Source organism: Eurypyga helias, unplaced genomic scaffold (genome assembly GCF_000690775.1).
Source record: "Eurypyga helias isolate BGI_N326 unplaced genomic scaffold, ASM69077v1 scaffold14029, whole genome shotgun sequence".
In the NCBI taxonomy this organism is placed as follows: Eukaryota; Metazoa; Chordata; class Aves; order Eurypygiformes; family Eurypygidae; genus Eurypyga; species Eurypyga helias.
Genome location: NW_010271506.1, coordinates 2,720 through 27,388, shown reverse-complemented (window position 1 = coordinate 27,388; position 24,669 = coordinate 2,720). Strand labels below are relative to the sequence as shown.

At 40.2% G+C, this 24,669-nt stretch overlaps 1 protein-coding gene across 1 annotated transcript; it reads left to right on the top strand.

Moving 5' to 3' along the window:
- The first annotated feature begins 3,336 nt into the window (after nt 1-3,336).
- Nucleotides 3,337-22,533, top strand: TULP3 (tubby like protein 3). Its single transcript, XM_010158849.1, has 10 exons — nt 3,337-3,381; nt 8,375-8,537; nt 10,535-10,711; nt 12,548-12,678; nt 14,579-14,776; nt 15,281-15,393; nt 15,793-15,907; nt 18,431-18,529; nt 21,496-21,667; nt 22,191-22,533. Exons 1-10 carry the CDS (start codon nt 3,349-3,351, stop codon nt 22,322-22,324), a joined length of 1,335 nt encoding a protein of 444 aa, XP_010157151.1. The 5' UTR covers nt 3,337-3,348; the 3' UTR covers nt 22,325-22,533.
- Nucleotides 22,534-24,669: the final 2,136 nt, after the last annotated feature.

Here is a 24,669-nt window from a genome sequence, read left to right as displayed (position 1 = left end):
GAACTGGATGGTCTTTAAGGTCCCTTCCAACCCAAACCATTCTCTGATTCTATGATTCTATGAATGGATCTGAAGCCCTTTATATCTCACTGTCTTCTCCCACATATTGTTGTATCTTCTCAGTTTAGTGTTTTTGTTAAATAGTTGCCTTCCCACTCTGGTTTTTATTCTGTATTCCAGATAATTACTAGTCTTCACTTCTGTGTTAAGTTCCGGCATCCCTCCGTTTCCCATCACGCAGCTTTAGTAGAAGTGCTGGCGGGTTCTGGTGAATGTAGCAGAGGAGTCGGTGGGCAGAGTGTCATACAGCCCGCCCTACGGCAGCGGCTGGGGAGAGGAGGATCGTGACGGGCTACTGGAATATTTTCAGTTCTTACTTATCAAAGGAAAATGAGCGACTGATTTGGTGTTTGTGGGATTTTTTCCTGTTTTGAACTGTGGTGGTGTAGCTACGGAAATGCTGTTTATTTTTCCTGTTGCTATTAGATATTTCATTCCTCTTCCTGCATGTAAACCCTTCAACTAGAAAAGCCCAGCGAAGAGCATAGAGGTTTTGTGTGGGAATGTCCGGAGAGCGCCTGGATGTGCTGCTTTGTGTAGTCAGTCCATCTAAAGGAGGATTCGTGGTTGAGGCCTGCAGCTGTATTAGCGCACTACTCGCATTCCTTCGTGGTGAGCTGTGGGCGTAGCTCTGGCATGGCTTTTTCCTGTAATGCCTGTAACAACACCCACCCTGCTATGCTGGGTAGAAAAAAAGTTTGAAGTGTGTGTATGTGTGGGAAGCTCTTTTTTGTCTTGTTCTTACGGTACACTTTCACGATGACCAAGTGCTGGAAGGAAGATTGCAGGAGGAATAAATAAAAATAGTGTAATTTTTTTTGTAAAGCTAGTGTTTACAGTGTCACAGTGCTCATGGTTTTAATTATTTCTTTTTATTTTTGCTCCTTTTGTGAATCCTTGCGCTTTGAAATGGGAAGGACTGATGGATGCTTTCATTCTGTGGCCTTCTACAAGGTGATTTTGGCCTGTGTTAATGGTAAATTGTTAACAAAAGTGTCTTTTTCTTTTTTGCTTTATCAAGCTCTGTGATTTGTTAGACTCTTCATGTATTTCAACCATGTTTGTGTCTCAGTTAAGCAGTTGGAGGTGAGGCATTGTGTAGTCTGTATTAAGGTCCTATTCCAACAGTCTTCAGTGTCTTTAATGTTATGAAACTTTATTCCAGTGTGGGTAGAAAGTAATTAAACAACACAAAGTAAATGATTTTCGTTGAGGATTTTTGCAAGGCACTTATGCAAGTCCTAATATTTCAGCATTTTAGCATCTTCCTGGTAAAAAGGAAAACCTGGAAACCTTGTTCCAATAGCGGTAGTTTTTTTCTTTCTTTTTATTCTCTGAAGAAGAGACTCAAATTGTTGAGGACACCTTTGTAGTTCTTTTTAATTATATGAGGATGTGTCTGAAATCTAATATTGATCAAAGCTACATAGGTTGCTTCATAACAAATTCTTGACTGCAGTTAACAAATGTCATCTATTTCTGAAGTCACTAGGCATATGAAAAGAAGTATTTCGCTCCCCTCTTTTTTTTTTTTCCTTGTCATGAATATTTTAACTGGAACTTTGAAGAATTTTTTGGACTTTATCAAAGATGGCCTTTTCCATCACCTATGCTTCAAATAAAAAGTATGTCACATATTAATTTCATCTTGAAGTTTCACATGGCAACTGATGTACATCTTGCAGCACTCAGTAGATAGGACTCTTACTTGGTTTTTTTTTTTCTTAAACTGTGGATGCTTTCGGGTAGAGACAACTATTACTGCAGCTGTTGCTGTGGGGACACAATAGCTCTCCATTTCTCTTCAAGAAAGACATTTATGTTTCTAGGCCCTTCATTGCCTTTAAAACCCAGGTTACTGGTCCATGTGAGGTGTAACACCAGTTTTTAGAAGCAAGGTATCCTCAAGGTCCTAGACCTGTTACGTGTACATTAGAAAAAAAAAAAATAGGAATAGGGAAAACTGCAAAGTAAAAAATGACGGCAGTGGTAAGCTGCTTTAAAATATCCTTAGTTGGGCAGTAAGCATAAATTTTAAAGTATATAAACTGTTCTATATGATGTGTGTATACTTATTTTCTGCATGTTTCAGCATTTCAGAGCGCAGGGCCTGTGTTGGCTAGGGTAGTCTGTCTGTAGGGACCTCTACTCTATCGTCTGCTTGCCTGGAAGTTGAGTCAAATGTGGATTTACTAAGGGTCAAGGGGACACTGCTTGTTAACTCTATGGGCTGTGATCCAACTTCCATGGCGTATGTTTTGCAGAAACCCCACCACACTTCTCTCGCTGTTTCTCTCAACCTTTCCAGTTTTCCTTGTTAGGGTTATATCCAGCACTATCTGCCACCTTGTGACTTCACATCATTGGGCATTTCTGCATACCTAGACCAGACAGAGAATTTCCTGTTAAAACTGCAATTTTGGGTAGCCCTGCTTTTCTGCATGCCATCAGTAAAACACGTCATGTTTTCTGTTTCCCATGTTAAGTATCATCTCCCTGATGCTTTGTCCCTTCTGGAGAGGTCTTTGTCAAAGCTGTGTAGGAGTAAAGTGCACAACTGTGGTGGGCAGAATCTGTGCTTGCCTGTCAGTTCACCTTTCCCCATTGTAGGGTTAACCGCTCTGAATTGTGCTTAATGTGATAATTTATTATTATACAGAAGGAAAAGGGAAGTCTATATGGAATGCTGCTTAGGATGAAAAGCTAGAATCCTTGTGAATCTTACCAATAAAACCTAAAGAGTGAAATAATTGTTTTTAATTCTAGGAATTAATATCAGGTGTTGCAAATACAGGTTCTCTCGGGTATTGACAGTAGTCTTGGGAATTCTGGCAGGAGAAAAATATGGTGTAGGTTTGAGTCCCAAGACAAAACCTAAAATTCTGAGTTAATTTGGGATTGGGTGTTTTATGATGGAACATGGACTTCACTGAATTGAACTGTGTTAAGCCTTCAGATATAAATTGTCTCAGCCCATCTCAGTAAGTAGCTCGTAATCCATCCATCAGTAATGTTGCTTTTTTGCTTACAGAATGTTTCCAAAACAGTTTACTAAGGTGATTAAACTACAGTTTGGTCAGATTTATGACAGAATATGAAGTATGTTTTATTTTTTAATGCCTTGTAACTTGGTCTTCTCATGCAGTAGAACTTATGTCTTTAAGTTGTTTTAAAGTCTTGACAGTGAAGTTGTAGTCTGAATATTCTGTGCACTTTTAACGCAAACTATTTACTAGCAATAATGAATTTGTTTCTTTTCCCTTTCCCAGAATCTTTGAGGATGAACGCATGAAACTCCGACAGCTGAAACTAGAGTATCAGGTAAATAATAGTGCTGAAGCTGATGAAAATAAGTATAGGAAACCAAACATTAGCCATCTAGAGACTTCAGAAGTGAGGGTGAAGTACTAAAAATGCTTGGTCTAAATACAAACAAGAACGCATTGGTAACACTTTTCTTTCAAGATTCTAACGGTTTTCGTTAAAGTCAACCTTGCTGTGGCTTGTAGGCTTGATTTCTTTGATACATTTATTTTTCATACATCCTCTCATTTCATTGGGATTGAGGCACTACAATGCAGGAATGAATCGAAAGAGAGGAAGGCTGCAGGGAATTATCCATTCTAAGTATCAAAGAAAAAGTTTCCCCAAGCTGTAGAAAGATCTCCTTAACACTGCTGTTGAGAAAGATTTCCAGTATCTTTTGATGATTTTTGTTTCCTACAAAGAAAATACTACAGCCAAGCATTTGTCAAATATTAGGTTATAGGTCTGGGTTTTTAAAGAGCTGTTTGCTGTGAGCTTACATCACCATGTTCTTAAAATTAATCAAGTATCCATCCTTAATATTCGTCCTCTGAAATTTTAAATGCTTATAAATAGATGAGAAGATGCGAGATCATGGTGATTCTCTAGCTGGCCATTTCACGTGGACCACACATCACTGTCTCACATTAAATTCATCTGTACTTAAATTAGAATGTGTTTTTCAGGAAAGCTTTCTCTCAGCTGAGGATTTCTAAATCCAGACATAACAGACTTCAGGGAACTGTTGTAGTAGGTAATAACCTACTTGTTACCAAAACTTGTTCATTATTTCTAGTCTGAGTCTACCTACCTTTGACTTCAGACAGCAGATTTATTACCAGCTTTATTTGTGGTATCTTACAGGTGCTTATCTAAAACACCTCAGAGTCAAGCAGTAAAACTTATCTTTGGTCATATTTGTGGAAGCTAGGATAATCCTTTTACCTGTAGGCTATCTAGTAACACTTGTTAAAAAAAAAAAAAAAGCATTAGTTGAAGTAATCAAAATGCCACTCAGTAAGAAGCTCCAAATCTAAGAATGGTCTGACTGCTTGGTGACAAACCTCAGTGTCTGTTTTAGGACTGTTGTCTTGGGTCTTAAGCTGGTAGTAATCACTGGCTCCTACTGCTATGGTCAACGTATGCCTAGTTTTTCAGATCTTCCCATGGGGATGTATTGATGCTCCACTAAAACAAAGCTGCTCTGCTGGGGGGGTTCCCTCAGAGAAGCTGTCAGTTGAGTAGTGAAGAGGTGATTGTAAAATTTTCATACCTTTTTGCAATTTTGTTTTAGGCTTTCTTGGATTTGGTTGAGATTGCAGTCAGCAAAGCCAACAGCTAGAAAATTTCACTAAAATATACTTCAACACCCCCACTCCTTGCAAATGAGATTTGTTGAGCAACACTAACAGTCTCTAATTTAGGATTGTATATTTAGGTTTAAATATTATTTTTTTGTCTACTTTTAACTTTTACATGAATAGTCCAATGCGTTCTGAAGAGACAGAGGTCAATAGCTGCAAATGCGTCCTAAAATATTTAATGCATGGAGCTTACCAAGTCCTGAACAAATCATGCTGGTCTGTATCTAGGATTTATTTAATGGCTCATGTGGTCTGGTGTCCTGTTCATCAACTATCTAAATTTTTTTTGTAATATTATATAAATTTTTACTGTAACGCAGAGCTGAAGGAAAAGGCTAGTTAGTAGACAAAATGAAACAAAATAGAGTTTCCTTTTTTCCCCACTTCATTTTAGTGGAATAAGTCTGAGCATACATAGTACCGAAGGTAAGGCTGCTCTGCCACCTTATGTAGAGAGAATGAACTGCTACTATCTCTCCTGGCAGTGAGCTTGGAGATTTATTTTCTCCCATCTCAACAAGCAAAAATGGAGAAGCGTTTTTGAAACAAGTTAAATTACTGTCAAGTTTTGTCACGCTGATAATCCTGAAGTTCTTGCAAGAAGGTTGGTCGCATTTACCAGCAGTGAAGTACATGTTTCACTATAAACCAATATGATCCCATTGGATTGGTGGGTCTTAGAAACTTTCTGATGAAACAGAATGCACTAGAATAAGAAAAAATAAATTTTTGGACTGGTGAGGCAGTGAAATGTTTAAAAAAAGCTATTTAATAGAATAACCAGCTAAGTAGCCCTGAAAGCTATTATATCCTATATTGATCTCAATTTCCCATTCTAGCAGTAGCTGTGTGCTTTCTTACTGCCTTCAGGATGTTTGTTTTATTCTTTTTTTTCTTGTCTGTCTATTTTTCAGGTAGAGAAGCCTTGGCAATAATTTTTCTCAACCCTTACTCTTAGTATAATGTTTTGATTCTTGTTTTCCCTCTCCTTTTATTTAAAGCTGTTAGAGATTTATTAGCTATCTCATTTTTTAAATTTTTCCTCAGCATTAATTAAAAAACCCACAAACAACCAATATGATCCCATTGGATTGGTGGGTCTTAGAAACTTTCTGATGAAACAGAATGCACTAGAATAAGAAAAAATAAATTTTTGGACTGGTGAGGCAGTGAAATGTTTAAAAAAAGCTATTTAATAGAATAACCAACTAAGTAGCCCTGAAAGCTATTATATCCTATATTGATCTCAATTTCCCATTCTAGCAGTAGCTGTGTGCTTTCTTACTGCCTTCAGGATGTTTGTTTTATTCTTTTTTTTCTTGTCTGTCTATTTTTCAGGTAGAGAAGCCTTGGCAATAATTTTTCTCAACCCTTACTCTTAGTATAATGTTTTGATTCTTGTTTTCCCTCTCCTTTTATTTAAAGCTGTTAGAGATTTATTAGCTATCTCATTTTTTTAAATTTTTCCTCAGCATTAATTAAAAAACCCACAAACAAACAACAAAAACATAAATTCTTCTGGAGTGTCTGACTACTTTCTAGAAGACAAATTATATCTATAATGAGCATTTTCTAAGAATTTGACTTCTACTGCTTATTCTTCTTTTCTTCTAGACCAGTGTGATAATCTCTCTGGAATTCTATGTAATTATTGCCCTACAGGATGGTCCTTGCACAGTAACAAATACAAACCGTATTGCAGTGCAGTCTGCAAAGTGTAATTATGGGTTTAAATAAAAAAGGTTGTTTTCGTTTGGGTTTTTTGATTACTTTGGTTTGGTATTGGTGTTTTATTTTTCTATGGGATTTTTTTTGTTTGTTTGTGAGGGGCGGCGTTTGTTTTGTTTTGGTTTTTTTTTGAGAAGTGCTCGAAAAGCAGGAAGAACAGAGGACTAAGTTGTGCTGGAATTCCTCAGGGAGAAGTTGCCCGAGAAACTAACCTCATTTGAGATAAAAAGCCTGATAGGAGAGGAAAGAACCGACAAGAGAGGAAAGGGTTCCAAAGACATCTGTCTCAAGTAGATTGAACTGTTGGTCCTGTTTATCTGATGGACCCTTGGAGACTGAAAAGCATTTGATGGAGCAAGGGTTTCTGTGGTCAAGAACAGCTTTCAGGGGGTGTTCAGGTACCTAGAAGCAGGCATGGATAAACTGCATCTGTGGCAGGGGGCTTGCACACCGTTTGCATAGTGGTGCATTACTGAATATTAGAATATGATTTTTCCTCCTTCATGCATCACCTTAACTTTTAAGAATTAAGTGTGACTGTCTTTAAAATGGTGCAGTGTCCCCATTTACCTTGATGTAAGTCTAGGAGTTGTTTCTATTCTTGTTTAGTAGGAAATAATAAACAGCAAATGTGTGTGTATCTTGGAAAAGTATTGTTTTATTTTTTAACATTTGGATTTACCATTCCTTCCTGTCAATCCTGAATTCCATGGAAAAAAATTTGCCAGGTAGACCAATTTTCCTTTTACTGGTTCAGTCCTATTTTAATGACTATAATTTCCCTCCTTCCCCTAAGTCTTACCTCTCAACACTGCCTTCTGGGAGCAAGTTGTTTTGAGTTCTCCCTATAAGATGATAGCTTTTGAGCCAAAAACCTTTTCCTTTGCAAGTCCTGACTTGCTTTTGTGGCCTTGTGAAATAATTTATAACTACAGTGACAGTGAGCCCGGATTAAGGATTTTTAGAAATGTTACACTAATACAGTAAAGTCTTAATTGCCATATAATGCATTGGGCAAGGACTCTCATCTTTATTCTGGCACTTTCAGATAGTCTTGGAGATAATTCTCTTAATACGAATTTAGCTTGATTGTACAAAACAGGGAGGAAAAATTATACAGTCCCTGAATGCACAGGAAGCTGTTGTCCTAAATGATGGAATGTTTAGTCCAATCATAACTGTAGTTGAAAGAGCAGAGAGTCCTTGTGAGCTGTTTGGTGTGCTCTATCAGCGTAAGTAGGTAGGATGCATGGAGTAATAAAATTGCATGAATGTGCTGTGTATTACAACATTTGCTTTGTGAAATGTTTCATATTGGATTATGTGTCTGCTGAATTTGTCTTTTTATATTAAGGATCCAGTTTAGACTGGATGAAGGGAGTTAAAATTATCTGCCGTTGCTCTCAGAATGCCTCCTAAAGTATTTAAGGCATGGAGTTCACCAAGTCCTGAACAAATCATGCTGGTCTGTATCTAGGATTTATTTAATGGCTCATGTGGTCTGGTGTCCTGTTCATCAACTATCTAAATTTTTTTTGTAATATTATATAAATTTTTACTGTAACGCAGAGCTGAAGGAAAAGGCTAGTTAGTAGACAAAATGAAACAAAATAGAGTTTCCTTTTTTCCCCACTTCATTTTAGTGGAATAAGTCTGAGAATACATAGTCTTTCAGAACAGATCAGAAAATAAGCAGGTGTCCACATCACCCATCAACCATTGATGGAGAATCCAAGGCAACATCTCACTCCAAAGGCGTGGTGATACCTGTGTCTAGGATTTCTGTAAGAGATTACAAGAGTATTTCAGGCTTATTGGAGATCCTGATCACTGACACGTCATCACCAATGGCTGAGGCATGGTTTCTGCCTCTCTGGATGTGGTTACTCATCCTTATCTCATGCTTTTTTCCATAGAGAGCTCTTCTAGAGAAGAAGCAGAGGCAGAAACGTCTTGATCCCTTGATGGTACAGCCAAATACTGAAGCAAAGCTGCCTAGGTCCAAGCCCAAAAGGTGTGAGGAGCAGACTCCTTTAGTAGAAACTCCTACCCCTTTCCACAGTGGTGTTACATTACATGGTAAGTGCTCAGCTTGATTGCAGCAATGTTCCCCAAAATGCCAGTGCATGTATTTTGTGTCACAGATGGGCACCTACATTGCTGTGACAGCGGTCAAGTGATAAACAAGATTTATTACATACCTTTCTATGTACGAATGTGGAATTGTAGTACAGTATGGCTGAGCAATACTGAAGTGTAAAAAGAAACAAAAACCTTCCCTTGAATTTTGTGACAGCTGAGAATCTTCATGTGCCTTTGAGTAATCTCTCCTTCGTGTTAGGCTCAGAAGAACTGTAGAAATGGGTTGGGAACTTCTATAAAGGTAGGGAGACACAAATCCAAAGTGAGAGAGTCTTCTGAAGCTGTAGGATAAAGAAAAGGAAATATTCCATTAGTGCCTGTCTGTACTTTTCTTCAAGGTATACTCCTTCTCAAGATCGTGTATGACTGAATGAAGTAGACAAGAGCAGAACAAGTCTGACACTGAATTAGGTTCTTGCTGGTTTTTACCTCACCTATTATAGTTTTTGTGGGCTTCAGGGAGACAACTGAAACATGACAAACAAGCTATAGTGGTCCAGAAGGTCACAAGTACAAAGTGATATCAGAGTCAAAGGCGGTAACTCAGTGGTCTCAAAACACCACAGTAAAATAGTGACCGTTCTGTTAGGAGTGAAGAGAAACACAGTAGGGAGAGCCTGAAGACTTCCATGTCGCAGGGAGGACAAAAGACCAGCACTGAAACCCCTACATTCCAATGGAAGTGTTGGGAAGTAGTTTGAGAGCAGGACCCTGTCAGCCTATCAGGAAAGTAACAGCAAACATCCTAAGGCTTTGAGATGCATGCTATTGCACCACCACGATATTGAATGGGAATGAATGTGTAGAGCAGAATTTTAAAAACCCAAACAAGGCAGTTACCTGGTTTAAAGATTACATTTGGAACTATGTTATCCCATCTTTTGAATGTTTTTCTTGTTGTCCAGATGTTTTTCAGGATCATAGGCCGGGGAGGCGAGCGGTGATGTTGATGGTAGCATTTATGTGTTTAAAATCAGGTGGGAAAAAGATTTAGTTAAAAGATACTTCTAAGTCAAAAAGTGAGTGAGAGAAAAGATTGATACAACTTCTAAGTTAGGAAGTTTCAGCAGTACTGAGACGCCAAGAAAACACACCATGAAACTGCACTAACTGCTCCCCCACTAGCTTCCATAGTTCTGAAGCTCATTCAAAACAGATCCTGTTACAAAGTGATAGCAGCAGTCCCACTAGCTTCCATAGTTCTGAAGCCCCTCATTCAAAACAGGTCCTGTTACAAAGCGATAGCAGCAGTAAACATGTCAGAAATCTGATGACTAGATGAAGCAATAAAGTTTTAAGAAGAAAACCAATGGGAAAGCAAGAAATCCAAAACTGGAACCACACTTACATGTTGTGTGCTACACAAATGTGTATTAAGTATTGTGCCAGACCCTGACATCAAGATGTCTCCACCAGTTACAAAGTGCAGTGCACCGCTGTGTTGCATGCTTAAATGTGGAAAATTCATTTCTACCAAAAAGATAATGACATACTGTTACAGTTTTTTCTGCCTGTGGCTGTAGATATTTTTTATCAAATTGATTTGTGATGTTCAGTGTAGAGCACTCACTTGTTGACACGGCACCAAACAAGAAACCTGAAGGAAAAGAAAATAGAGTAGTTGCCCGGAAATAAATTGAAGGATACCAATGTGCATGACAGATCCAACTTGTTTTAATTGCTTAAGCCCTTGTAAAAAAAGTAGATACAATCACTATGTTTATAAATGAAGAAACTGATGCCTGATACGTTTAAAGTAATAGGTGGTCTGTACCAGAGTCAGGCCTGATTCCTCCCAAGTCGTCTGATAAAAATTGAGCAAGTATACTAAAGGGATGCTTGAGCAAGGGAAGGTGAAGAGAAACACCATCCTGGGATGTGTCTTTAGCTATATTAAAAAAACCCCTATCATTCTGTTTCATTTTGGCCTGCAGGCATTGATGGACCAGCTGCTTTCCTGAAATCTGAAGTGCAAGTTCTGGGGACCAAGCTCCAAACTCTCTCTGCTGGATCTTTTAAAACAGAAGACAGTGCAGATCAGGAAAATGATAGAGAGGCTCTAACAGACACAGCAGGCAAGCCAGACCTGCAAGAAATCTTACAGAAACGAGGTAAGAGTTGATAATGGGCAGAGGTCATTTTCAGGACTCTTCTACTTATAATTTGTTTTCAGTAGCATTAAAAACCCTAAAATCTCATGATTTAATGAGAAATCATGAAACAAGTGCCTGTAGGATATTACTTTCAAATGCAGAGCTAGTAGATTCTACTGCATGTAGAAATGCAGAACTGAAGTTCCTTCTTCTGATGTAACTGGTATGTTCCTGTTAATGTTTTAAGGGTTTATCAGTGTGCTGTATAGTTTCTGGCCTTGCCAAGGAAGTTAGTGATAAAATGCTATACTTCACATTTTGTTTAAGTTCAGGATATTTTTATTCTAGGTATATTGTGTCTGGCTATGATGCTTTAATATTTTCTCAACAGCAGAACCCTCTGTAGCCAGTAAATGTCATGATTTAACTGTTTAGGAGACTAACAGGAAAGGTGTTCTTCCTGAGTCAGAGGCTGTCATGATCAACAGTTTGTGTTACATTCAATAGCTAGACCCCACTGAGTAGTTTCCCAGTGGAGTGTCCATCTCTGTCTGCCAAGTATCTTATGTTGCTGCCAGTATTGCAGGAAACCTTTTTTGTTGTATGCAGCCTAAGCACTTGGCAGCAAAATAATGGCAAGTGTTTAATATGGTACACAGCTTGTTTTTATTTTTAACAGCTTCCCAGAATGTTTCCAGTACACTTATGTATTCAGGTACTACCTAGGTAGACATACTTCCATTCAGTTGTCAGATGCAACAGCTGGTTACCTATGGATAGCAACATTACACAAGAGTTAGGAAAGGAAGCAGGAGACACTATCCAGAAACTTCAGGGGAAATTAGTGGAGATAGAATATAAACAGTGAAGTTTGAAGTTGGCTGGAGTACTACGGTTAACGCCTTTCCTCTTTCCACATGTGCTTTGGGAAGTTTATTGACAGGTTGTTAAGACTATGTTTTTCTGTTTCATTTGGGATGAAGAACTTCCAGCAGTGTCCCTTCTGTGGAGTGCCATGTTGGAGCACTGTTAGAATATTGGCTCTCGGAAAGTAATTCAGCTTAGCAGGCTGAGTGTGTTCTCAGAGTGCTTTATGTGCATTTCCATTCTGCAGCGAATTAAAGAATGGAATCACAGAATAAAATAATGCAGTTCCAAGTGGAAGGAAACACTAAACAGTGGATGGAAGTTCTTTGTAAATAACTTTATCCAGAGTTGTTTAGTTATACCCACAGTCATCTCTGCTTAACTGTGCTTAGGTTAAGATTAAATAAAAATTCCTGGAACTACTCAGTCTGTGCTTCTGTTTTAAAAATCAAATCATCAGTAGTATTCATGAGACCAGAGTTATTGCTGCTGATGTAAGAATAGGAGGGTCTCAATGAAAAAATATCATATTCCATTTCATTGTGTATAAGGCTATGTATGGGGAAATGGTAAAGGATGTAAACTGTAGAGAGTCCAATTTACAGGATAGGTGTCAGCACAGTGATCTGGATTTCCTTTTTTTTTTCTTAAGACATGGGGGGCTTTTTTCATGACAATAGGCAAAATTAATTCAATGTTAGCATATACTAAGCAATATGTTACATCATGATCATGTAAAATATGTATTAATACAAGCAGGACAGCTGCTTAATCATCTGGACAGTGACAGCTGCAAATGTCACTAGAGGTTTGAATTACAAGGCTCGGGAAGCCATATAGTACATGAAGAAGATCAGCAGTTGAAACAACAGAAATTAATTACAAGAGGGAGAGCTGAATAGCTATGCAAGAGTTGTGAATTAGTGATGCCATGAACTCATGACACCTGCTTTCAGAGGTTACCTGCTTGATCCTGTGTTCTGACAGGAATTTCAGACAGTTTGAATTTTGATGAGGATGGCACAGACGAGGAAGAAGCTAATAAGAGACCAGCATCTCATTCACAGGGTCCTGAATCTGAGAGGCCTAGTTCTGCAACCAGTGAGAGATCTTTTACTGTAAGTCTCTTGAAATCCATTTCTCATAAGGGCTGGGCACGTGCTTGTTTTCAGTACTAACTCCTGGAGTGTGAGGTTAAAATATGGTAGTTGCAACTGTAGTAGCCAGCATATTAATCTCTGAAGGCAGAGGAAGATCATGATTGTTGGGTTGTTTGACTGAAGGACCACTGAGTTAAACACACAGACCTAGTCACGATCAAAGGAACAATGGTGGGTGGAAGAACCCAAGTAGCCCAATCAGTGAAGATGGGAACACAATGAAGCAGCTACTGCTGTGACCCTCAAAGGAGACAGATTAGGCCATTGTCTCTGGTGTAAAATCCGCCAACGTGACTCAGACACTGAAATGCCATGCAAAATTAAGAGGGATCACTGCCTAAAGGTTTATACCATTTGTCACGGGATGCAGGGGGGGACAGAATTTTGGGACTGAACAGAGAATTCTAGGATTGGACAAAACATTTTATGGGATGTTCAGGGGAAGTGACTCAGGAGGGAAAAGAAGAGGGTCAAGATGGATCAGGAAGTACTAAGCATGAGAAAATAGGGAGTGGAGGGGGTACTAGGCACCAGATGCATACAAAACTCCATCCCTGAAGGTATTTAAAAGACGTGTGAGTGAGGCACTTAAGGACATGGTTTAGTGGTAGACTTGGCAGTGTTGGGTTAACAGTTGGACTTGATGATCTTAAAGGTCTTTTCTAACTTAAACGATTCCATGGTTCTATGAAACAGCTGCAACACAGTATGCTTGTCTGCTCAAGCCTTGTGCCTGATTACTACAGCACATCCTACCATATTCTAAAGCTCTGTTGCTAACTATTGCCTGTGTGAATGTGTTCTTGTGTGTGTTTGTGTGAGAGAAATATATACATGCATACATACATACGCTGACAAACTATATGCTGAACTAGCCAGTGAGTTGGAAGAGGCCGGCACTAGGAAGAGCCAGGCTCTGAGCTAGTGACCAGATAAAGGACATAGGGTTTGGGCTTCGATGCCGGACAGCCTTAAGTCCGTGCTACTATCCAGAAGACCTGTGTGAGTTTATTTGTGAGGTGACTATGTGTGTGTTGTGCTACACTAGTGGGTTAGTAGTACAGAGGTCTGGGTGTTAGTTACTTGGGAGACTGAGCTATGGGTGCCGGGGTGGAGGGGTGCTGGAGCTGGGGAGGGCAGAGAGCCAGTAGTGAATTTCAAGTCTGTCTGTGTGCCTCTATAGTCACTCAGACTTCTACTGTCTGTACCTGGGAATGGGGATAAACCAGCTACCTCATCTCCAAGGCCCAGTAATGGGGGGAGTCTCCTGGGTTCTACAATCCACAGGATTCAGCTACCTCTAAGAAAAAAAATTAATGACCTATACCAGATTTCCATTAGAATTCCAGTTCGTTTGGTGACCATAACTTGCATCGTGGCTGTACACATTGTTCTAAGCTCCTTCCAGCATTTAGTTGGTGTGCTCCTGTTCTGAACCAACATAATCTCAGTTCTCCTTTCAGTCGCAGAAATCCCAACCTGTCTTACTGCAGCATCCATCAGCTCAGTTTATCATGCTGCCTTATTTCCACACGGTGTTTGCAGCTCTAAAAGCAGAGAAGCTCTTTGCTTAGAATGTGTACAGTCTCTGATCCTATTTTCCCCTTCCTAGCAATTCACTCATCTCTGGTTAATGGGTACTTTTTCTCCCCTCCCCTTGGAGACCTAGTCTTCCCTCAGAGTAAAAGTTTTCAGCCACTTTCTTCAGAGAAACACAGGTGGTCTCTTGTTTAACTTCCCTTTCCCAAATATCTTCTGGAGACCTGACTCTTCTGTTTCAACAGACCTTTCTTTCCTTGGGGAATACTAGAGCTTCTGATCTGATACGAATTTGCTAATATCATGGTTCTTCCCACAGGAAACAGGTGCTTCCTGTAGTCCATCCCCTCAGGCAGATGCACAGCTGGGAGAAGTGGAGAACTTGGAGGATTTTGCATTACACCCTGCACCCCGTGGTGTTACAGTCAAGTGTCGAATCACTAGAGATAAGAAGGGAATGGACGGGGGCCTCTTCCCTACATATTATATGCATCTGGAAAGGGAGGACAACAGAAAGGTATTGGAAGCAGCACACAGTATCTTGGCTATTGTACTCCTACCACAGAATATTTTTGGTGTAAGGGAGAGTTTCTGGTAAGAAGCCATAAGCCGGGGGGAGCCAGCATGCAGATGTGGACAGCTTGTATTTTGCCAAGGCACTAAGGAAGGAATTGGCATGTTTAAAAGCCATAATACAATGAAAGATTAACTTTTAAGAAGTATAAAAATGGAAGGATAAAGAAGAGCAGGGGGACTGAGCTGCTCCAGAAGAAAAGGAGGGAAGACTAGAAAGGACATTTGTATTAAATCTAGACTGCTGAGTGAGCTGATTGGAGGAATACGATTTCAAGATGTGCACTTTTGGTAGAGATCAAAATTGTGGAGACAGTAAAAACAGCACAGAACAGAAAGGGGATTGGATGTGGGAAATGAAGGGATAATAGTTTGGATAGCAATGCCTCTGCATTCTTACAAAGCTCCAGTCTTGATTAAAGGTTTGTGTTGTTTTTTTTTTTTCCAGACATTCCTCCTTGCAGGGAGAAAACGAAAAAAGAGCAAAACATCCAATTACCTCATATCAGTTGACCCAACTGATTTATCCCGGCAAGGGGAAGGTTTCATTGGAAAACTCAGGTGAGAACCACAGATGAAAACTACAGACAGGAGAGACTGGATTTTCATTTTAGTTGAGTTGTGGTTATGCATAGCAGTCTGGTATCAATTCAGAGAGAATGAACTTGCGTGGTTCTGCTTAATGGAATCTGTATTCACCTGGCTTGGCAACCTCTCTTCAGCAACCTATTCCCCGTGGCAGTTCAGAGAGTGAATTCTGGCTTGATGCTTTTCCAGGATAGGTTACAGGCTCGGTTCACCATGGGCACTTTGCAGAAGCTCCGTCCTGAGCTGGCATTAGGAAGATTCAGATGGCAAGAGATGTGTAATTTCACTGTGCTGTACAAATACCTTCTGGAGATGACAAAAGTTTCCACTGATGCCTCTCTCTTTTTCTGTCTTTCCAAAACCTGACATTAGGTCAAACCTTATGGGAACCAAATTTACAGTCTACGACCGTGGAGTCAACCCAACCAAGGCACAAACTCTAGTGGAAAAGGCTCGTACAAGACAGGAGCTTGCAGCTATTTGCTATGTAAGTAGTGCCTCTCCCCTTTTGCCCCTTTCTTTTTTGTCATCTGGTTCCCAGCGAAACAGGGCTTACACAATCATGCTGCCTGGAAGCCTCCCCCACTTAACTTTCGAACCAACTGACCAATTTCAACCAGATACAACAAAGGGCAGAGTCCTCAAAGATAAGTCCTTACAAGTTTAATGAAAGAAAAAGAAAAATCAATGCCAGGGGAGGAAGTGAGAACCAAACTAACATCCTGATGACCTTCTTACCTGGCCTTTTGTTTGTCATGTGGCCTGTCAGCATATCCTTCACCTATGGAGCCAGCCACAGCATGAACTGCCTCTTGCCCAGCTGGTATCTGGTGGACACAAAGAAAGAACTGGGAATACCCTGTGAAGTAAAGTTATTTTTTGCAGAAACAAAGGCATTTTGTTGGATAGGAAGGAGATGGTATTATTTCAGTTAGCAGCTTGTTTTTGCTAAGGATATGGTTCCAGGGGAAATTGTGATTCGCTAGCTTTGTCCTAGTGATGTTTTCTTCTTTTGGACTTGTGAATCAGCTCAGTTTAGGCTTCAGAGTGAGGAGACACTTGTGGACACTCTAGAATTATGCAAGGGTTCTCATAGAATCATCGAATGGTTTGGGTTGGAAGGGACCTTAAAGACCATCTAGTTCCAACCCCTACTAGGTCAGGTTGCTTAAAGCCCCATACAACCACAGCTTCTCTGGGCAACCTGTTCCAGCACCTCCCCACCCTCACAGTGGAGAATTTCTTCCTGATATCCAATCTAAATCTCCCCACTTTCAATTAAAACCCGTTCCCCCTTGTCCTGTCACTACAGGCCCTTGTAGAAAGTCTGTATTCCAGCTTTCTTACAGGCCCCTTCAGGTACTGGAAGGGGTGCTATAAGGTCTCCCCGGAGCCTTCTCTTCTCCAGGCTGAACAAGCCCAACTCTCTCAGCCTGTCCCCATGGCAGAGGGGCTCCAGACCTCCGCGCATCGCTACAACCAGGCTATATCCTTCTGATGTTGAGGGCCCCACAGCTGGACGCAGCACTCCAGGTGGGGTCTCACCAGAGGGGCAGAGTCACCTCCCTCGCCCTGCTGGCCACGCTGCTCTGGATACAGCCCAGGATACGGTTGGCTTTCTGGGCTGCCAGCACACACGGCCGGCTCATGTCCAGCTTTTCATCCCTCAGTACCCCCAAGTCCTTCTCCTCAGGGATGCTCTCGATCCATTCTCCACCCTGCCTGTACTTGTGTCTGGGATTTGTTTCATATGCCAGTCCTGAAGTTTGAGTAAAATGTGAGGTTCTTTACAAAATTATGCCCAGTCACGTGGAAGGATTTTTACAGGTACAGCAACAGGAATTTAAAAGTGCATTAACCTACTGGAGCATGACCTTGATTATTTTTTTGCTGTTGATCTTAATGGCACTTGGGAAATAAATATGTGTGGTAATTCCAGTACTAGCCAGTTCACAGAAGTATCCCTGGATATTTTCTTCGAATACAGTATTCTTCAGTTCTCTACCTAATTGTACACAGCAAGGTATTAAAATGAGTACAGGCGACTATCTTTTCAGATTTCTGAACTTCTATCTACAAGACATTCATAAAGTTTACATATTAATAAAATCAGCACCCTCGTTCTCATACATGGCCTAGATTTTCTGTAGTAAAATAATAGAGGTTGCCACTCCAAAGACCTTTGTTACGTGTCTACAAAATTCACTAGCATGTTAGAAGAAGCTGTTATCACTTCTGTCCATTAATTCAGTATTTCTAAAAGATTCTGGCTTTTAAATTAGTCTGTGGGAATTCTCAAGATTATTACTGATACTGTTACGAAACACTTTAAACAGACCCTTGGGTTTTGGTTGACATTATTAAATGAGAATGCCAAGACACTTTTTCCTTTGCTTTTTATACCCAATCCGTTTGGAGCAGTCGCCTGCAGTACTTTGGAAAAATCTGCTTGGACATATGCTGAATGCTTTTCTTTCTGGGCTTGTTCTTAATAATTTATAAAAGATTATATATGATTTGAGATAAAATTGTAGGTATGTTCTTAAACACAAATAACAGCACCTAAAGAAGAATGTCATTCATTCTTCAGGAATATTTTAGTCTAAATGGTGATATATAGCTAATATAGACTCAGGTCAAAGATATTTGCCTTTTATCATACTTAAGGCTTCTTCACTGACAGGATTTTAGCATGTTTTTGCCTCCAATGCAAAAACTTATGTCTGGAAGTTGCACTTGTCTGATTTCATTATAAATGTTTCAATAAAATAACAACTATGCTGTAAATTAGGTAATACTATGTATGTCTCTTACTGTAGCTCTCCAGGTGGGAGAGTGTGCTACTCACGTGATTCAGTACAGTTGCAGTTAGATAGCTGCTACTACAGTTGCAGCTAGCAAATCTCTAAAACCCAATATAAATGTGGATTGACATTCAGTTTGGCTGTCTTTCCTTCTTTGAGACAGAGTATCTCATTTACTGAAAATAATGTCTTGTCTTGTCTTTCAGGAAACCAATGTGTTAGGATTCAAGGGTCCCAGAAAAATGTCTGTGATCATTCCAGGAATGAATACGAATCATAAGCGAATTCCAGTCCATCCGCAAAATGTGAGTTATGGAGCTTGGTCAAGTCTCAGACTGAAGGAAGAGGTTAACACCTTCTTGTAGAGGTCTGGGTGTTACTGACCATCACAGTTTTTAGGGCAAGGTTGTTAATACCCAGGTCTTTAGCAAGTCTCATGGGGGGTAAATACAGTGTAGCCTAAAGGTGTTGATTCATTCATCCTTGTCTTTTACCTAATTTGTAGCTTTCTGAATAGTGTTTGTATCCTTACTTGCCCTTTGGTCAGCCTAAATCTGATTTACTTGGCTACTGCAGTAGGTAGTGTGTTGCTATTGCACCTACAACCCCTCCTCCACAGGTGAGACCCTGTTATGCTGAGAGCTGGATGAACACAGAACAAACCTGCTTCTCCCAGGAGCTTACGTCCTAAGCCAGTATGTGAATTACAACAGACAGATCAATAGATAAGGTGGCATTCTGGTGTAGTGGTGTGCTGGTTTTAGTCAGGACAGCATTCATTTTCTTCACAGCAGCTGGTATGAGGCTGTTTTGGGTTTGCCCTGAGCACGGATAAAGTGTTTTTTTCAGTTGGTTCTAAGGAGTGCTTGCACCAATTCAAGGACTTTTTGGCTTCTGATACTGCAGTTGTGTTCCCAACTTTCTCCCTACAGGCAGTGGGGGGACACGCAGCTCAGACAGCCGACCCAAACTGACCGAAGGGGTACTTCATCCCATAGCACATCATGCTCAGGACATAAGCCGGGAGTGGGGCGGGAGGCCGTAACTCCTTTGCTAGCTTGTTTGTTTGTTAGCTAGCTAGCTTATTTAGCTTGTTTGTAAGTGAATGGGTGAGTTGGTGGGTTGGTTGGCTTTCCCAGTCGTGATGTCTCTCTCTCGGGCTGTGGCTCTCACTCTCTGGTTCTGAATCTCGCTACTCAGGACCTGGCTGTGTATCAGTCAGCAGGTGGTGAGCAATGTATATTTTATTTTCATTACATGTTATTATTACTATGGTTAATAGTAGCACTACAATATCCATTTCTATGCAATTCTTAAATAGTTCTTATCTCAATCCATGAGTTTCCTTGTCTTTTCCTCCTATTCTTCTCCTCCACTAGAGGCAGAGAGGGGAGAGGAGTGAGTGGCTGTTTGGTACTTTATTGCTAGCCGAGGTTAAACCACCATGAGTAGCAAGAGAGTAAATACATTTTTGATCAAAATGTCATCAGTCTTTTAGTAGGAATCACAGGAAAGGAGGATTCTTTAAGTAAAAAGTGAGATGAGGAGAAGGATGGAGTTTTGTGGTGACTGTTTAGTAAGGATTTCTCATACATATTGAAGATCTATTGAGGTCTATGATGAAAATCATTCAGTTCCCTTAATATGGAGTTTGTGTTTGGTGTGATAGAAGGCCAAAAGGCAGGAAGGACAGGTGCCAACTGAAAGACATGGTCAGTGGTATTTGCAGCCATGTTGTGAGCAGCATAAGGGTGTATTTGTTGAGGTCAGAGAAAAAAATTGAGTGGAAATTCAGCATCATGAGAGCCTGGAAAAGAGTTTCAATTTTGTGAATGGCTAAGAAAATTGTATCTGAAGTGGTCATTTATTCATCATCTTTCATTTGGTATTGCCATCTCCCCCATCCAAGGCTCTGCCTTTATTTCTTCTCCCTCGTTTCCCCAGCTGTTTTGCTACCAGACGAGTGTATTGACCGTGAAACACAAAGCTGGTCTGAAAAGCTGGCAAAGCTTTCAGTGTAAGGGTCTTATTCTGGTTTGTCTTCTTTATCTCGACTGTGATGCCTCCCATCACGCAATGCTTTAAAGGAAGAACAATTACATCTAAATGCACTTTGTTGGTGCCAATTCTCAAAGTTCTTTTTGCATCCCTAACAAAGTAAATGAAGAGAAAAATAAAGATACAAAGTAACTCGTTTAAACTGAACAATAAGTTTTACTTAGGTTATCCTCAAAAATCCACTATCATACCTGTTTACAATACTACAAGAGTTACTATAACCACGTCAGTCAGACCTCCACAACAGGTTGTCTCCTGATCATTTTTTCCCATTAAGTAACTTCAGTTTGGATTCTTTTATTGGGAGTTTTAGTATGTATTATTTTAGTTTGGATTTTATTTGTTGCAGAACTTTTAAAATTAAATCATGTGTTATGTGTGTACTCTTTGCAGCTCCTTGTAATTAGTTCTGTTTGTGCTGGTTTACCTCCTTTTTGTATCTTTTTGGTTTTATTTCTCTCTGGTTTTCATATTGTGCATCACTTATTAGACCAAATAGTAGGTTAAATTAGACATTTAACCTACTTAAGGCACACTTACAGCCTACTGCCTGCTGAAGCACCCCAGGACCTGGTGCTATGCAGTTACTTGTAGATTATTTTGTTTCAAAGTTTAGAATGTTAGAAATGAAAGTTGGATCCAACAGGATCAGAGAAAGATTATGAGACTCGGAAATGATTCCTGCCAGCAGAATGGTGGTAATCTGTGGCCTGTGAATTGCTCCCTTTCCTGCACACACACTTCCTTCTCCTGCTGAAGCACCCCAGGACCTGGTGCTATGCAGTTACTTGTAGATTATTTTGTTTCAAAGTTTAGAATGTTAGAAATGAAAGTTGGATCCAACAGGATCAGAGAAAGATTATGAGACTCGGAAATGATTCCTGCCAGCAGAATGGTGGTAATCTGTGGCCTGTGAATTGCTCCCTTTCCTGCACACACACTTCCTTCTCTCTCACTCTTTTTTTTCTTGTTTGGGTAGAAATATGATGATAAGTTATTGAGTGGAAAAGCATGCTTGAACTGGGAATCCATGAAAATATCTTCCTGGTACTTGCATGAAATTGTCAGTAGGACTGAGTTTAAGTGCTGTCATTGTGTTTCATTACACAAGGAATTAACCTTCAAGTGACAAGAGTACACACACACGAGAGAAGCAGTACTCAAAAGCAGAGCCATTCCAAATCTGATAAATATATTTATTTCTTCTGAACAGGAACATGAGAATCTGCTGTCAAAATGGCAAACCAAAAATTTAGACAACCTCATTGAGCTGCACAACAAGGCTCCAGTCTGGAACGATGATACTCAATCCTATGTTTTGAACTTCCATGGGAGAGTTACTCAGGCCTCAGTGAAGAACTTCCAGATTGTCCATGACGATGACCGTAAGAGTCGGGTGGAAAGTGTGTGGGGCTTATTTGAACAGGGAGAATCCAATTTATTTCATGAGATTTGAGTGAAATAGGAGGCCCTTCCTGTAGAAGGGAGACTGGGTGGAGAGATTCAGCTCAGGGTTACTGGGGACTTATCAGCTGTCAAGAAGTTTATAAAAGGCCTTTCTCTCTCTGGGGTGGGTGCAGGGACTGCTGTCCATAGCTGCAGCAAGGGAGGGGGCAAATGCAAGCTTCCTGAAGGGAAAGAAAAGGATTAATACAGCACCTTCAGCCCAGCAAAAGAGTGGTTTGAGCGAGCGTTGATTCTTGAGAAGAAAGGTGATCTCTAGAATAACACAGTCACTCTAGAGAATGGATTTCAAGGCCACTCTGGTGGGAAAGGGTGGATACACCAACCACATGTATTTACTGCCAGATGTGTTTGGTGGGGTTTTTTTGTTTGATGGTGGGTTTTTTTTGTTTCCTTTGTTTGACTGCAAAATTGTTTGTCTCTGCATCTTTCTTTTCTCCCCAGCTGACTACATTGTGATGCAGTTTGGTCGTGTAGCAGAAGATGTGTTCACTCTGGACTATAATTATCCTCTCTGTGCTCTTCAGGCCTTTGCTATTGGACTCTCCAGCTTTGATAGTAAATTGGCCTGTGAATAAGAGACAACAGACTTGAAACATGGGACTCGCTCCCATCCCTTGTATCTTGTTGTAAGAGATCCCGCTGGAGTGATGAGAACTACATTGGGGCTGAAAGGGAACTGGAGGACAGACTTACGCAGACTTACCAGAAAGCAAAGACCAGGCCTCAGAGTATTATGGCAGTTAACAGCAGACCATCTTAGACTGTCCCAGGACTGAGCACTCTCTGAATGCATTGTGGAAGAGCAAGAAATATGGGTGATGCTGTTGTCATTAGTGTTGATTTTGCTATCAGATGCTGCATGAGAGTGGGCTAAGGAATTTAGCCCACTAATTGGAACCCCTTGCAGCTAGGATTAGAAAAAGGATGGTTTAGTATTCATATTCTTTGGAACTTCCACAGTGCCCCTGGAGATGATGCTACTGATCTGCATCACCATGCATTCATACAAAGGAATTCAGGAACAAGGAGGACAGTTATTGGCATGTGTTCTCTTTGTCCTGTGTAGCATTTTGCCGTCTGTTACAACAGTCTGACATGGTAGGCTTCAGGTCATGGCTCTGCAACTGCAGATAATGTCCAACAAATACAGAGCTGAAGTGAGACATTGGCTCTAATAAAACGCTTGTACTCTGTGGGATGATTCTCTGCTAAGGCTGACAGTCCAATTCCCTTTCAGTATTCTAATTGCTTCATATCCCTTGACTGTCTTTTTACCAAATAAAGAATCTTCAATGTTCCCTTTTTAGTTGGTGATATTGTTATTATTGCTGTTTCTGTTATTCTTAACCATGTGAAAAATGAATAGATGATAGAATCTGAGTTTGACAGAGGGTAGTATTGGAACAATATACAGTACTATTCCTGAAAAGCAGTGTTCTGATTGACTGAATCTAGACTGTAAGCTTATCAGAAATTTTTTTTTAATTTGTCCATTGTTTGTAATATTCACTACCTTTTTAGGAATTTAGTGACTGATTTCATTTTTTAACATGAGATTATCTGAAGTCATGACATATTAAAGTAGATTTTATATAAATCATTTTAGCCTATAAGAGGAGTAACCTCACAAGGAAATTGTGAGTGTTTTCCAAGGCATCAGTAATTTTTAAAAAATGAATAAATCTATCACAGGGCTTTGCAATGTGTCTTCCAGTGTTCCAGTTTTTAATGCTGGATGTACAATATGGAGACTGTAGGTCACAGTATGGAATGCTTCTTGACTCATATGGCCTTGATTCATCAGAGTTAACTGCTGCACACTGTGACGTGTAAACCTCATAATATACACATCTCTGCTGTGTACTGAAGCAGAGAACAGTTACTGTCTTGCCTGTTTCATGACTGTTACGCATACTCATGATGATCCTGGAAAACTCAGTCCCTCTACTGAGACAAGAATAGGTGTTCTCCAGCTTTGCATATCGTCATTGTAAGCAGACTAACCGTTTCAAGCTCCAAAGAGCTGGATTTATTGCTTTTGGTCTCTGGAGTCTTTACAGTGGTAGATATCACTTACTGTTTCTAAATAATGAAACTTTGTGAAGACATTTGCTGATATTGCCAGAGTTCACACATGGTGATCATGCGTAAACTCTGTATTTAACTGTAAATTGTGAAGTGATGCCGAGAACTCCCGCCTGCGTGCATCTCGGATGCCCATTCTGCATCAGCTGGTGAGCCGTTGTCTTGAGACATCTCATCAGCAGAGCAGTTGAAGAGAACTTGAATCACGGGTCTCTTTTGTGCCTTCCCGTACTTCCTGCACGTCAGGCTGGGGACAAGACCTGGCAGTGTTTTCCAGCTGGACTCTTTTGAGTTCTTGGCTGATGGCCCTGACCCATCCAGATAAACTAAGTCAGTTTGTTACCTGTCTGATTATTTTTCTGACTGGGATGGTGTGAAGGAAACTGTCTTTATGCTAGTTTGGAGTGATCTGAAGGCAGAATGGTAACTTCCAATTAGAGCTGATTTCCTCCGTGCTCAGAAGGCCACAGAAGTATCCCTTTACTCACCCTTTCAGTGAGGCTGGTCAGCAGCGGCTCTCCAAGCCCTCTGTTGACACCAAATGATCCTAGGAGGGTCAGGGCATCTGGATCTCGGTCAAATTATGCAGACAGATGAACTCATCAGTGCTCTTTTATCAGATACTGTTTTACATAAATTGTATTTATAACTTTTATATCTAAATGAAAATAAACTAATTTATATATTGGAAAAAAATCCTTCATTCTCAGTGAGGCTTTGTGTAGGATTTTCTGTCACTTGTGGGTGTTCTTTGTTCCTTCTCTTCCAGATACTACCTCATTTTCTTCTTCTTGTATCTCATCTCCCTTTTTACTCCCCCTTTTCCTTTGTCATT

Excerpts from the sequence above, each read along its gene's own strand:
- TULP3 (XM_010158849.1), top strand. The coding sequence starts at position 3,349 with ATGAAACTCCGACAGCTGAAACTAGAGTATCAG. Across the intron at positions 15,394-15,792 it reads GGTTTCATTGGAAAACTCAG|GTCAAACCTTATGGGAACCA; the intron begins GTGAGAACCACA and ends ACCTGACATTAG. Across the intron at positions 18,530-21,495 it reads TTCCAGTCCATCCGCAAAAT|GAACATGAGAATCTGCTGTC; the intron begins GTGAGTTATGGA and ends TCTTCTGAACAG.